The sequence below is a fragment of the Rhinatrema bivittatum genome, chromosome 6 (assembly GCF_901001135.1).
Source record: "Rhinatrema bivittatum chromosome 6, aRhiBiv1.1, whole genome shotgun sequence".
Lineage (NCBI taxonomy): Eukaryota > Metazoa > Chordata > Amphibia > Gymnophiona > Rhinatrematidae > Rhinatrema > Rhinatrema bivittatum.
Genome location: NC_042620.1, coordinates 323,397,127 through 323,412,144, shown reverse-complemented (window position 1 = coordinate 323,412,144; position 15,018 = coordinate 323,397,127). Strand labels below are relative to the sequence as shown.

General features: G+C 47.0%; 1 protein-coding gene across 1 annotated transcript in view; it reads right to left on the bottom strand.

Annotated features, from left to right (window-relative positions):
* Positions 1 to 15,018, bottom strand: part of LONRF3 (LON peptidase N-terminal domain and ring finger 3) — a 91,198-nt gene that overhangs the window by 63,581 nt on the left and 12,599 nt on the right. Inside the window, exons 4-5 of the mRNA XM_029607590.1 lie at positions 4,889 to 5,129; positions 4,432 to 4,522 (exon numbers count right to left, since the gene is read on the bottom strand). Of these exons, the coding sequence (XP_029463450.1) occupies positions 4,432 to 4,522; positions 4,889 to 5,129 (332 nt within the window). The remainder of the gene's footprint in view (positions 1 to 4,431; positions 4,523 to 4,888; positions 5,130 to 15,018) is intronic.

The window sequence follows — 15,018 nt, the reverse complement described above, 5'->3', positions numbered from 1 at the left end:
ACATGTAATGAATAAAAAAAAGTTCCAATATTTTCCAAAAAACATTTCAAAACAGCAGAATCAAATTACACTCAATATTAAAACTAATAAGCATTAAAAGTCTCCTGCTCTCCGTACCTGGGATCTTTTGATTTCCAGTCAGCCTGAGATTGTTGTGGATGGGGAAGATAGGGCTGCACAAACTGTCTTCTGCAAGAACCTATATGTAACAAGCTCACATAAGCCTTCACAGACAGCTTCCTGTTCTCTTCAGGTTGTGGTGGGATGTGCTCCACCACAGCCTGCCAGCCTTCCCGCGCTGGGGGGAGCGGAAGTTATGTGCAGGTGTGCAAGCACGCAAGTTAGAGGAAACCCTGCGGCCTCTCCTTATTTTCAGCTGCCAGCAAGTTGGGCTCTACCAGTGGTCCCTCCCGCCTGCCTGGGTGTGCCGCCCCATGCAAATGCACAATATGCACACCCAGTCACACTAGGCCCGGTATCTATTTCTATTGGGTGAACAATTTTGGTTTCTATTGGAAAGAATTAGGTTAATACCAGGTTCTGCTGTTAACTGGCAAATAGGTCAATAAGGTTACTAGGTAATTTCTGAAATGGGGCTGCAAGTGTCAAGTTATTACTTCTGCTCTGATCACCATTTTACCTATCAAACAAGTTTTTCATTAAATATATGCAGAGCAATGATTTGCTCGGAAGCAGAACCTCTCCCTCAAACCCTAATGCTCTAAGTAACCAATATCTGGACATCAAGCACAGTAACCCCCCCCCTCCCCCCCAATCTATTGCTAAACTATTTCTGCTAAACCAGAGCCCCCAGAGTAAGACATGCCCTTCCAGTTCCTAAAGATCCGGTGGCTAAATGCCCACTTCTAGATGGAAGCCCTCACTTGAGAACACTTTGTATCTCAGTTTTCGCTTTGTTTATCCTTAAGAATTGCAATTTTAGTAATTACTTATTCTTGGGTGTTCTCCATATTGAGAGGGATGCTTTTATATTTCATGTTTTCATATTTTAACTCTTGCTAATGCTCACATAAGTGAACAAAAATGAATGTTCCAGCCATAGTCTGTTACCTCCATGAGTACCGTTTTCCTTTTGACAGACCAGGCCAGATATAAAAATGAATCTAATTGGAAGGAAAGGGTACTTCATGCAATCCCTGCCTTCTGGCATCTTACAAAACAGCCCTCCACACCTACAGAACCACTATTCTCAAAACAAAAAGACTTCTATGCCCTCAAAATCCACCATTTCCTATTTGACACCAAGGCCCTCTTCTCATTTGTTTCAGACCTCATTAAGACTCCCTTGCCGTCCATCTCCGAAAAGGAAGCCAAAGGCAAATGTGAAGAACTTACATCCTTCTTCCAGGACAAAATCTCCAAGCTCCTGATACGGTTCAATTCTTCCTCCCCTCCCCTCCCCCCCCCCCCCCCAACGCCAATCCCAATCTATCAGGAGCCTCCTTCATCTCGTTCGAGTCCACATCCGCACTTGAAATTAAAACCCTTCTAAAGAAAATGAAGCCTTCATCACACCCATCTGACCCTATCCCCACTAAATTACTCATGACTATTCCAAATCTAATTGCTAAACCCCTAGCTGAAATTAACAGCTCCCTCGCTCTCTGACATGTCCCTAAAGCCCTGAAACAAGCTACCCTCAAACCACTATTGAAGAAACCCAACCTGGACCCCAGTGATCTCGCCAACTTTCGCCCAATATCAAACCTCCCGTTTATAGCGAAGCTACTGGAAAGGGTAGTCAACATCCAACTGACCGATTATTTAGAAGAACATAAGGTCCTCTACCTCTCCCAATTTGGATTCCGGATATTCTTCAACAATGAAACTCTCCTAATATCCCCTCTCAGACACCATCATCACATTCGCATTATTGGACATATCATCAGCTTTCAACACTATCAATCACAGCATACTCCTAAATCACCTCACAGAAATAGGCATTTCAGGAACCGACCACCGCTGGTTCCAGTCCTTCCTCAACGAGAGACACTATAAGGTCAGAATTGGGCAATGAAGAATCTACCCCCATAAACCTCCACCCGTGGCGTCCCCCGAGGGTCATCCCTCTCCCTGACCCTCTTCAACATTTACCTCCTCCCCCTCTGCCAACTTCTCTCTAATCTAGGCCTTACTATATCTCTCTCTATATTTATTTATTTAGTACTTTTATATACCGATTTTCCAGTAACAGAATTACTAATCAAGTCGGTTTACATTCTAAACAATAACCATGACAAGAGGATGTCTTACAATAAACAGGTAGAATGAACTTGGATAAAAGTAACTGGGGTTAACAACATAAAGTAAAAGTTATGGGGCCTAATGTAGGCTGGAGTTGAGAACAGGTGTTGGGCATAAGGCTAGGTTTTTAATATTGTTCTCTGGGGGTTATATCTATCTATATATATAGATATATGGATGATGTCCAAATCCTCATCCCCATAACTTAAGACCTGGGACCTCTGTCTCAACTCCATTAACCTGCTCCTTACCAACCTCAATCTTGCTCTCAACCTAGCAAAAACGGAACTTCTCATTATCTCCCTGATCAAAACCATCCCTCCACCCCCACAACATCGAACACATCAACTGCCCAACAAGTAAAGGACCTTGGCGTCACCCTGGACTATTAGTGGAACCTAAAAAAAATTAACGCTACTATAAAAGACAGCTTCTTTAAACTGCAAGTGCTGAAGAAATTAAAACCCCTCCTACACTTCAACGATTTCCGGACTGTCCTTCAAACCACACTGTTCTCAAAAATCGATTACTGCAATTCCCTCCTCCTGGGCCTCCCTAAGAACATCATTAAACTGCTACAAATGCTCAAGAACGCAGCAGGCAGAATCCTCACCAATACCCGGAAAAAGGATCACATTACGCCCATCCTCAAAGACCTACACTGGCTCCCTACCCACAAGTCCCTGCACAACCAGCACTTGCACTGGCTAAATGGCGCTCTGCATTATAGTACATCTAACAGACCCACCAGGTCCGCCTACAAAGGATCCATCCACACCATCTCCCAAGCTATTCCACCTCATGTCCACCAAGGTACGGGCCTTCTCCTTAGCAGGCCCTAAATTATGGAACTCCATGCCCCCAGATCTTCACCTGGAACATTGTAATCAAATCTTTAACACAAAACTAAAAACCTGGCTGTTTAAACAAGCTTTCTCTTAGCCTTCCTTAGCCACATCCCCAGGATGAAGCCTCATCCTCCTCTCCCCTCAGCTCTCCCCTTCACCTCATGTCCCTCCCCTCATCATGCATATAATTTTCCCTCTCGTTTGCCATCCTTATACTCCCTCCCTCGGAAATGCTACTGATCCGGTCTTTCACCTTCAGCTACTCAACCACAGCATTTATATGGATAACTCTTGTATTATGTTTGGCATGTATATAATCCTCGGCATTCAACCCTGGTGTATATATTAGAGACCTCGTAATTAATCCTTGACTGACAAGTTTGTGTGTATAAACCTAGTATATAATCACTGTATAAAAAATACAACGTACACTGAAACCAACACTCGAATTACCCTCTTTCTCCCTCTAGTAACCAACTAGTTATGGCTCTTACCGACCTTGGGCAAGTCACTTTACCCTCCATTCCCTCAGATACAAAACGTAGATTGTAAACCCACTGGGGATAGGGAAACACTTACAGCACCTGTATGTAAACCGATGTGATATCTCAGATTGAATGTCTGTATATAAAAATTATAAATAAAGTAAATACTGTATTCTTATGCAGAGTAAAAACCAAACTAATCTTAGGAGACAAGAGACTTATTTGTCCCCGTATGATTAGCCAGATAAAATTTATCTGGATAGTGGAGGTGGGTTCCAAAGGTGAGGTCAACTTATCCGGATAACGCCAACATTCAGCATTATCCAGATAAGTTCAGAGCAGTCCTAAAGTTATCTGGATATGCATACCTAAGCAACTTGAACTGGCTATATTTATAATACAGCTACTTTAAGTTGTGTTTTAAAAACAAATTATTCAACTTTTCGGGCCAGCAGACCGAATCCCTATACCCTCCAAAAGAATTAAACTAAGTTGCAGGCCATAGCACCAACCCCCCTTTTCCCGATCTAGAAAAGGCCATGCATGCCCCCTCCTAATTTCCACCACAGTTCCCACCCCATACCCCACCAAGGCTGCCAGGAATACAGCACATTTGTTCTGCTCCCAGAGGTGTCCAGCATTGCTGTCCGAGTAACACTGGATACCACCAAGAGAGGGGGCTGGGAGGCAGCCCAAGAGCCCATATGGCATATCTGGGGTGCCGGGAGTCCACAGGCCGCTGTGGACTGCAACTTATTTTAATTCTTATGGGACTGTTCCCAGGGTTTCTAGGTGGCAAAGCACGTCAAATGAACGAAGGTGGCAATGGATACCTCAAGCATAAAGAACAGTCTAGATCAGCAGGGTCCACAAATTTGGATGTAATGGAGTGCTCCGTGCCTTGACTTTCAGCAGCAGCTGCGTCTTTTCAAAAGAAAAAAAAAAAAAAGATCAAGTTAGAAATCATTGCATGCAGCTGCATACCAACATTAGACCACTTCAAAAGGCAGTGAAAGATCAGAACAGCCTCAATCATGCTCCACTAAAATCTAGCAGTATTGGGCTGTCAGAAACCAATACGAAGGGATACTGCTATTCATGTGGAAGATACTTTGCAATCCAGGCTGTCCTGAAGACAAGCCAAAGATTCCCTGAAAGTGCTCCTTACTCCTGGAATCTAGTCAGCCAGGTATACAAATATAATTTAAACCATCAGAGCTTCACTCTAAAAATATTTCTACATTAACAGCAGATGGCAAGAAGCAGAAGACCCAGGAAATAGTCAGTCACCTTGTCTCTGAAGCTTGCTGGGCACTTCCGAGCTCGTCCCGTCGCTGCAGGACTTTCGTTTTAGGCAGCTGCGCACTTCTAAGACGGGAAACGGAGACTCCACACGGAACGCTGCTTTGCTCTGGTCTTCGAAGTGGGCCAGCTCTGCGGCCGTCGTCTGGAAGGAATTTCGCGAGGTAGCGCCAGCAGCAGAAAGTCTTTCCTCAGCTGCGGCACAACAGCTCCCTTGCTCCCCGCTTGCCTGCGAGAAGTGAAAGCGTGCACGTTATACCTTCAAAACACACTCTTCCAAACCAGCGAGGAGTAAAGTCTTCTGCCCCTCATTCACAAACTGCAGGAAAGCAGATTCAACTGTTAAAACTGGTTCCCTCATTTACTGTTTGCAACACGAGAGCAGATTACTTCTTTTTACATCAAGAAATGGCAGTCGCTAGTAGAGTGGAGAGAAGATTTTAGGGTTGCCCCAGCCTGCGTCCCCTCTTCCCTGCCACCCTCAGGCAAAACTGTGGAAATCTCTCTTCCAAAACTTGGAACTCCTTTAGAGGAGCTGTGCAACCAGTATTCTGCAACTCTACTACACAGCAGGGCACAGTTCCCGGTAATACTAATACATCACTTTTTTCCTACAGAAGTATTTCACATTTAATCAGTTTTATTCCAAAAATGTAGGAAAAAAAAAGACAAAAACAAAAGCAGCTACTCCAAGTAGATTCCAAGATAACACTCATTAAAGATAAATACACATCATAAAAATATATTGCATATGATAGATATCCTTGATTTTACAAACTCTACCTATATACTTGCTTAAATAAAACTACTTTCGTTCTGTTCTTAAAATGCAGATCATCTGCCTCGACCAGTAATCATCTAACAAATTCCATAATTTTGGTCCAGCAATTGATAAAGGCCTGCTTCTCGTTTCCTCTAACCTCTATAATTAAACAGATATTAATATTTATTAATCACTTAACACAAATGCATTTAAGTGATGTACATAACATATAATTCCAAACATTTATAAACTGTAAATTAAAACAATTCAGAACAAAAATGTTTAAAAATCAGTGAAAAGTGCCAGCTTGAGCTGATTTAAAACTGAGCTCGTTTGTTAAAAATGTTTTGTTTTGTTTTTTAAAGCCTTAAATGTCTTTTAACAAGCCGGCCAGGTGCAAGACCTCAGGAAGTGAGAGCCACACCAGAAAAAGCACATTCTCTCGTTTTTGTGAGAGATTGGCGGGCATTACAGAGGCAACGCCTGGTAGATTTCTTTGCAAGCGTGCAGGCTGACAGATCCTCAAGAGCATTAGACTGGGAAGTAAATGACAAGACCATCATACCTATTTTATATTCAATGCGGTGTGAGATTGATAAACGCAAGTCAACAAGTGCTAGGGTAACGTGTAGATCGAGGGGTACGTGCCTCTGTATGTAACTGTATAGTAATCAGTCTCATTATAAAGTACTTTGTGCATGAAGGTTAAAATATGTAATTGTATTCTTTCATTGACCAATAACTAGTGGAACTCCTGCAGTTTAGGCTTTAATATGATCAGAATGTGTCACACCAGTCGCTAACCTAGCAGCTGCATTTTGAATAAAATTGAAGGACTGTACATTTTTTTTTATTTTTAAGATTACCTCAATACCCTGAATCTTGGGTTATCGATGAAATAATCGAACTATGCTTGTAATTACAGATCTGAGATCTTGGGAATTTCACCTTGCAAATACCACACCATTTTCAGTTTAAAGAAGGCGAAATTATGATTTACTTGATAATCTTCTCCCCTTTAATTCTGCTACACCAGTCAAGAACATATGGGTTTATTAAAGGCCCTTGTCCAGCAGATGGAGGCAGAGGGTTTGTGTTTTTATTTGACAATATCACACGTATGTATGTCCATGAACAGAACAGGTATAGCCAGCATACTACCGTCAAAGCTAAATCCACAAAAACCCTTAGTATCAATATATTTAACGAAATATAAAACTTACCTAATGAATTTAAGTGCTATGGGAATACAGCTTCCCCTCCAGAAATGAGCAGTCTTAAGAAAACTGCTCTCTCTCTACTTCAAAAATCCACTCCTTTGTCTATGCCCCCAATGTTTTTATTTTTAAACACTTGAAGAGATTAAATTTCAACTATAAGAGAGACACACTGTATGATTCTCCCTAGAGTGGACTTCTTGACCGGTGTATTAGAAGTAAGAGAAATTGTCAGGTAAGTCATAATTTCACCTTCCTCTTCCCTCCATGCCACCAGTCCAGAACATATGGGAAATTCCAAATGCACATTATCAAGGGGGGGTGGATGTCAATCCTGTCTTTAATTTGGCATTGTTGAACGAGAACACCCAGCCAATAACTCCTTGCAAAGGGACTTATTTATATGGCCGCTGTTATAAACTAGCTCCTACGGAAGGAGGAGTTAGCAATCTGTAATGAATCTGCTTCTGTGGAAGGAGGAGTTAGCAATCTGATATGCTCAGCTCCTGTAGAGGGAGTAGTAAACAATCTGTTAGGGTTTAGACTGCGGAGTAGCAATCTGTTATGAATCTGTTGCTGAAGACTCCTGATGGAAAGGGAGTACCCTGTTTCCCCGAAAATAAGACAGTGTCTTATATTAATTTTTGCTACCAAAGATGCACTAGGCCTTATTTTCAGGGGATGTCTAATACCGTAGAGCTGCTGGCTGCCCCTGCGTCAGCCATGCCTCACCAGTGTGCTGTCAGAGAGAGGTAAGAGTGTGCAGCATTCATGGTAGTCAGCTTGGGCTGACTCTGCTGCTTTTGAACCTTTGCACACTGCTTGGAAGGGGTCCCCCGACTGGTACTGCCACCATCCCCAGATGTCAGTAATCTTGCTGCCACTGTCACTGCTGCCACATGGCTATTGGGGAGGCGCCGATTGCTGCTACTGACACTGAAGCCCATTCTGCTGCCTCCTCTGTGCAGGCCCAATGGGCTTCCACTTTCTCCATGCTGATCTCTATGTGGATCTCACAATGTACGAGAAAGTGCTATTCTTGCACATTCCTAAAGATTAAATGTGCCAATCACTAAAAAGTAATTTTTTTTTTTTTTACCTTTGCTGGCTGATGTTAGTTTTCTAATCGGTTGGTCACAGGCTTTTTTTTTTTTTCACCTTCCCTTTCTTATTTTTTTGCCAATTCCTTTTATATTGTCCTTTTTTCTTCCGTATTTCTTTTCTCTCCATCTTCTTCCCTCAAACACAGTCAGGTTCTCATTCTCACATGCATTTCTCTCTCTCACACACACACAGGCTCTCACTGTCACATGCTCTCTCATACAATCATTCATACACACAGTCTCTCACTGGCACATGCTGTCTGACACACACACAGGCTCTCTCTCACTCCCACATGCGGTCTTGCTCAAGCATAGGCTCTCACCGTCACACGCTGTCTCTCACACACACACAGAGGCTCTCACATGCTGCCTCTGCAAACATTCAGATCCTCACTCCCACACACAATCTCTCAACTCATCTCATACACGCACGCACACACCCTCTACAGACCCTCAGCCTCTCTCTCACCTCTGGGCCTCCTCTTCGCGGGTCGCCGCAGGATGGGCTCTGCAACGGCCCTCTTCCTCTTCTTGGGCCGCTGCGACTTGGGATTCGCAGCAGCCCGCGGCAGCTCCTCTTCTGCACACGCTGATGCTCTCTCTCCTTCCTGCCCACGCGGCTCCGGCAACGTTTACTTCCGGGGCCGCACAGGCAGGAAGGAGAAAGAGCATCAGCGCGTTTGAACGCGATCTTTTTCGTCTGGCAAGGAGGCTCAGCGGCCATTGGCTCCCCTCGGGATACCACTGCTCGCGTCTGCCCCTAATACTTTGGAAACTTTATAAAAAAAAAATTAAAAAAAACATTTTTTTTTTAAAATGACGTCACAGGATTGCCCGGCCCACCGGGGGAAGCCCGATCCCCCGATAGGTCAATCCGCCCCTGTTTACAAGGGATGGCTTACTTTGGGGGGAGGTCTTATATTTAAGAATTCGGCAAAATCTCTACTAGGTCTTATTTTTGGGGGATGTCTTATTTTCAGGGAAACACGGTAGCAGTCTGTTACCAGCGGAGTGCTTGGAGAGGGTACTCAGTTGTAGAGGAATGTAGATAGGTGGATCCTTGGGCCGATGGCAGATAACAGCGCCGCCAGGAGGATATCCTGAGAGGGACCACTGGCTAGGCGTCAGTACGGAGACAGACACAGATAATTCTTTTATTAGACAGGTTAGTAGAACCACCAGAGGTGGCAGTAGTGAGCTGATATGCCCAGCAGGGCTGAAGACCCTCAGATACTGGAACAGCGATCCCAGGGTTGAGCTGTAGAGAAACTATAGATAGTGAGTAGACAGGATATGTTGTGTTCATAGTCAGAACTGGATGACAAACTCACATAAGGTCTTTAAGAAGCTCAGTAGCTGGAAAGGGTTAGGCCCTTGAGGAGCGAGTTCCTGGTTCCAGGGAAAGCTCAGAGCGGTGGTAATTCACAAATGTCTATATCTGCGACAGCTTCCAGGCAGTAGAGAATCTTCAGAGTTTTCAGGAACATGGGCCCTCGAGGAGCGAGTACCGGTTCCTATCGGCAATCTGAAATAAAGAAAAGAGAGCAAGGCCCCCCAAGGAGTGGGTACCCCTGGTAAGTCCGAGGAGGCAGAGTTGCTTAGGTAGAGTAACCCTTGCTAACTCGACGTGTTAGCAAATTCTGAGACCTTTTATATTGGAAGCAGATGACGTCATCTTAGGGGGATGCCCCCAAGGTTCGCGCTCTTGCTGGTACATCAATCGGAGCACGCCCTACATCATCAGGAACATGGCGGATCCACAGTGTCGCGCCGGTCCGGGGACGCCGGAGGGAACGGCCAGAAGATGCCGCGGCAGCTAACCGTCCATCAGACCTGGAGGGAGTCTCCACAGAAGTAAAGAGGGCGGAGTGAGGGCGTCGAGCAGCGACGGACACAATAGCCGCCTTGTAGATGTCAATAGGACTTTCTGTACCTATTTTGGCCCAAGATCATTGTGCCCTTGTTGAACCGGCCTTAATGATCCCTGGTGCTTTTCGTCCCTGCAACAAATATGCCAATGAGATTGCATCTTTTTACCTGTCTAGCAACAGAAGCCTTATAAGCAGCCTCTCCCTTACGTGAACTGATTAACACACAACCTCTCCGACTTGCGAAATTCTTTAGTCCTTTCTAGATAACCTAGAAGGCATCTCTTTTGCATCCAAGAACTGAAGATACTCCATACCAGCTCTACAATCCCTTTTTCTGAATGCTGGATCTTGACACAGATTACAACTCTGAAATAAGTCTTGCTGAGGTGATTGATATAAGAAAAATGGTCTTTAGGGCTTAAAGGTTCAAAGGGAGCCCTAGATAAAACTTGCAATGGAGAAATTACTTAGCTGATACTTTCATTTTCCTTAGTAGACAGATGGACTCAGGACCAATGGGTATAGTGTACTCCTGATAGCAGTTGGAGACGGATCAGGTTTCAATCTGACGTCAGTCCTAGTACATATGCCCCTGCAGGAAGTGCAGCTCTTCATTATTCTCCTCGAAAAGCAATTGTGGATATATGCATGACTGAATAACTTGATTAATTTGAACTGGTTGAATTTGTTGTAGCTGGAGGCCGCCAGTGCCCTCAACTGAGAAACGTCGACACCCGGTAGGATGGGTGTCCTAATTGTAGGAAAGCATGGCTTACCCGTGAATAACTTGCTCTCGGGGATGTCGCCCAAGAATTCCATGAATGATGGCAGCCATGGGTGGGATGCTGAGTCCCATCTGTCTACACTAAGGAAAACGAAATTACCAGGTAAGTAATTTTTCCATTTCCTAGCGTGTAGCAGATGGACTCAGGACTAATGGGATGTATAAAAGCTACTCCCGACCCGGGTGGGAGGCTGCCCATGGCCCACTTAGTACTGCCCTTGCAAAGGCTGTGTCCTCTCGAGCCTGAACATCCAGGTGGTAGAATCTGGAGAAGGTGTGGATGGAGGACCATGTTGGCGCACAACAGATCTCGGCGGGTGACAGCATCTTGGTTTCCGCCCAGGACACTGCCTGGGCTCTAGTAGAATGGGCCTTGACTTGTAAGGGCGGCGGCTTGCCTGCCTGCTTCTACGTAGGCCACCTTGATAATTTCCTTGATCCAGCGGGCTATGGTTGCTCGCGAGGCCGCTTCCCCTTGCTTCTTCCCGCTGTAAAGGACGAACAGATGGTCCGTCTTTCTTACGGATTCCGACCTTTCCAGGTAACGGACTAGGAGTCTGTGATGTTGAGGTGGCGCAGACTGCAAGAATCTTCCGAATTCTTATGCTCATCTGGCGATGGTAGTGAGGTGGTTTGGTTGAGTTGGAAGTGAGAAACCACTTTGGGGAGGAAGGATGGGACCGTGCGTAACTGGATGGTTCCCGGAGTGAGTCTGAGGAACAGCTCCCGGCAGGACAGTCCTTGTAGTTCGGAGATACGACGGGCCGAACAGACTGCCACCACGAAGGCTGTTTTCATGTTAATAGTCGGAGAAACAGGCCGCAAAGAGGTCTGAAGGAGGCTCCTGCTAAGAAATCTAGGACCAGGTTGAGGTTCCATAGAGGCACCGGTCACTTTAGGGTTGGTCAGATCTGCTTGACTCTTTCAGGAAGCAGGAGACATCCGGTTGAGAGGCTAGGCTGCCATCCTCATTCTTGGTTCCGTAGCATGACAATGCAGCCACCTGTATCTTGATGGAGTTGAGAGACAATCCCTTCTGTAGTCCGTTCTGCAGGAATTCCAAAATTGCGGGAATTTTGACTGAGCGTGGAAGGATGTCGCGGTCCTCACACCAGGCTTCGAATACGCTCCAAATCCTTATGTGGAGAACTTGCGTGCTCTGAGCAGGGTGTCAATTACTGCCCCCAAGTATCCGCTCTTCCTCAGGCGAGTCGTCTCAATGGTCAGGCCGTAAGAGAATCGAGTGGGATCGGCCCTTGTTGGAGCAGATCCCTGTGTGGCGTTAGCGGGAGAGGGCTCCCTGTCAGCAGTCTTCGCATATCTGCGTACCATGGTCTTCTTGGCCAGTCCGGGGCCACTAGACGTACTGGTCCCTTGTGGTGTTCTCTCTTGTGGATGTTTGCGCCCAATAAGGGCCACGGTGGGAAAGTGTATAATACAATTTCCTGTGGCCAGGTCTGTACCAGGGCATAGATTCCCTGGGACTGAGGTTCCCGTCTGCAGCTGAAGAAGCTGGGCACTTGGGCGTTGGACCGGTTTGCCAGGAGGGCCATGGTTGGTGTTCCCCAACAGTTTACTATCAATTGGAATGCTGTGGTCGACAGTCTCCATTCTCCTGAATCTAGACTCTCTCTGCTGAGGTAATCGGCAGAGACGTTGTCCTTCCTGGCGATGTGGACGGCAGAGATCTCTTGAAGGTTCGCTTCCACCCATGACGTTAGGGGGTCTATTTCCAGAGACACCTGTTGGCTTCTGGTTCCTCCTTGACAGTTGATGTAGGCCACTGTTGTGGTGTTGTCAGACATGACACTGACAGATTCGTCTCAGTCTGTGACCGAACTGTAGGCAGGCTAGTCTCACTGCCTATGCTTCTAGGCGATTGATGTTCCATTGCCCCTGGGTGGTTAGCTCCTAGCAGTGTGCTCCCCATCCTCGTAGGCTGGCATCCGTGGTGAGCAGAATCCAGGTTGGTGATGGTAGCCTCACTCCCTGGCTCAGATGGCCTTCTTGTAGCCACCATCGTAGTTGGGTCCGAACTTTGTCTGGCAACTGAAGACGTACGGTGTAGTTCTGGGACAGCGGATTCCATCGTGATAGTAGGGAGAGCTGTCGGGGTCTCAGGTGAGCTGTTGCCCATGGCACTACTTCCAGTGTGGATGCCATGAGGCCAAGGACTGAGGCAGTCCCATGCCGTGGGACGAAGCTTGCTCAACAGGGTCATCAGTTTTGATCTCTTTGTCGGTGTCAGGATGACCTTGTCTTGTTTGGTGTCGAACCAAACTCCCAGGTATTCTAGAGATTGGGAGGGCTGCAGACAGCTCTTGTTTGAGTTGACCACCCACCCGAGGCTCTCCAGTAGAGGTTTGACTCTGTTGGTCGCCTGGTGACTTTCCTCTGGGGATTTCGCCCTGATCAGCCAATCGTCTAGATAAGGGTGTACGAGGATTCCTTCCTTCTCAGTATTGCTGCCACTACCACCATGATTTTGGTGAACATCCGGGGTGCTGTGGCTAACCCGAATGGTAGTGCCCGGAACTGGTAGTGGTGGTCCAGGATCATGAAGCGTAGAAAACGCTAATGCTCTTGATGGACCGGAATGTGTAGGTAGGCTTCCGACAGATCCAGGGATGTAAGGAACTCTCCCAATTGTATCACCCTTATTACCAAGCGTAGGGTTTACATGCGGAAGAGAGGAATCTTCAGGTGGTGGTTGACAGACTTGAGGTCCAGGATGGGCCGGAACATTCCTTCTTTCTTGGGAACGATAAAATAGATGGAATAATGACCAGTATTTGTTGTGCGGGCACCGGTATTATAGCCTCTAAGGCTAGTAATTCTGGTCAGTGTAGCTTCCACTGCCATCCTCTTGGAAGGGTCGTGGTAGGGTGATTCCACAAACCTGTCCGGAGGGAGATGGTGGAAATCCAAATAATATCCTTCTTGAATGATGGCTAGGACCCACTTTTCCGAAGTTCTCGACCCATCTTTGGTAGAATAGGGCAAGTCTGCCCCCTATGGCTTCTTCCTTTGGACAGGTCGTCTGATTTTCATTGTGGGGTGCGGCTGGGACCTGGGCCAGAGCCAGCTCCCCTTTTGTTGTGCTTGTTCCGAAAAGACTGGCTCCTGCCTGCGGGGCGAGCCGCTTGATATGTGCTTCTGTATGGGTTGAAGCACTGGGATCCTCTGCCCTTGGAAGTTTGGGAGAAGGGTCGCTGGTTTCTCTCATTCCTGTCCTCCGGTAGCCGCGGCAGTGGGGATTCGTCCCATTTGTTGGCTAGCTTCTCTAGTTCGCTTCCGAACAGGAGGGTTCCCTTGAAGGGCATCCTTGTGAGTCGTTTTGAACGATGCGTCGGCGGACCAGGTTCGGAGCCAGAGTTGTCTTCTGGCTACCACGGTTGATGACACTCCTCTAGCTGCGGTGCGCACCGGATCAGAAGCAGCATACATGAGGAATGATACTGCTGGTTCCAGGGCTTCCCCGGGAGTGTTGTTCCTGTTCTGTGAAAAAAGCAGGCACGTGTCACCGCGGCACAACAGGCTGCGAGCTGAAGGGACATAACGGAGACGTCAAAAGACTGAGGATGTATTCCAGACATCTGTCTTTAATATCCTTGAGTGCTGCTCCTCCCTCAACTGGGATAGTAGTGCGCTTCGAGACTGCACAGACCATGGCATCCACTTTCAGACATGCCAGGAGATCTTTGGCGGCTGGATCCAGAGGGTACATGGATGCCAGGGCAAGCCCCCCCTTTGAATGTAGTCTCCGGGGCTTCCCATTCCAGGTCAATTAGCTGCTGGACGAACTTGTAATAGTGGGAAATGACTGGAGGTCTGACGGAGTCCCTCTAGGAGGGGATTCATCTTAGGTTCCCTCGAGGCACTTGTGCCCGGGATAGCGAGCTCTTTCAAGCTGTGTGTGACCAGGTCTGGAAGCTCATCCTTGGTGAAGAAGCGCCTCATGGTTCGGTGGGGCTCGGTCCCTGGGGGGAGTTCCCTGAATCCTGATCAGAGTTGTCCGTGTCCCCGAAGGTGGAGCTTCTGGGCGGTGGAATCACTTCTCTGGGCATAGAGGGTCCCGGGATGTTGAGGTCCTCTGGCGGAGGCTGTGGCTGTATTATTGGAGGCCCCAGCTGCATGTGGACGAAGGTATGCAGGCCTTTGAAGAATTCCACCCAGGAGACAGATGCTGGGTGCCTGGGGAGCCCCCGTTTGAGGGTGGCTCCTGCTGGGGGACGCTAGGTCCGATGTACTGTTCGAGAAGCTGGAATCCGGTACCGGTTGGGGAGGGCCATGGGCTGGATCCCCCAGGGCCTCCTCGCACTGTATACACAGGGCCTTGGCCTCCTCATGCTGTGCAGCTCTAATGTGGCATGCTGGGCA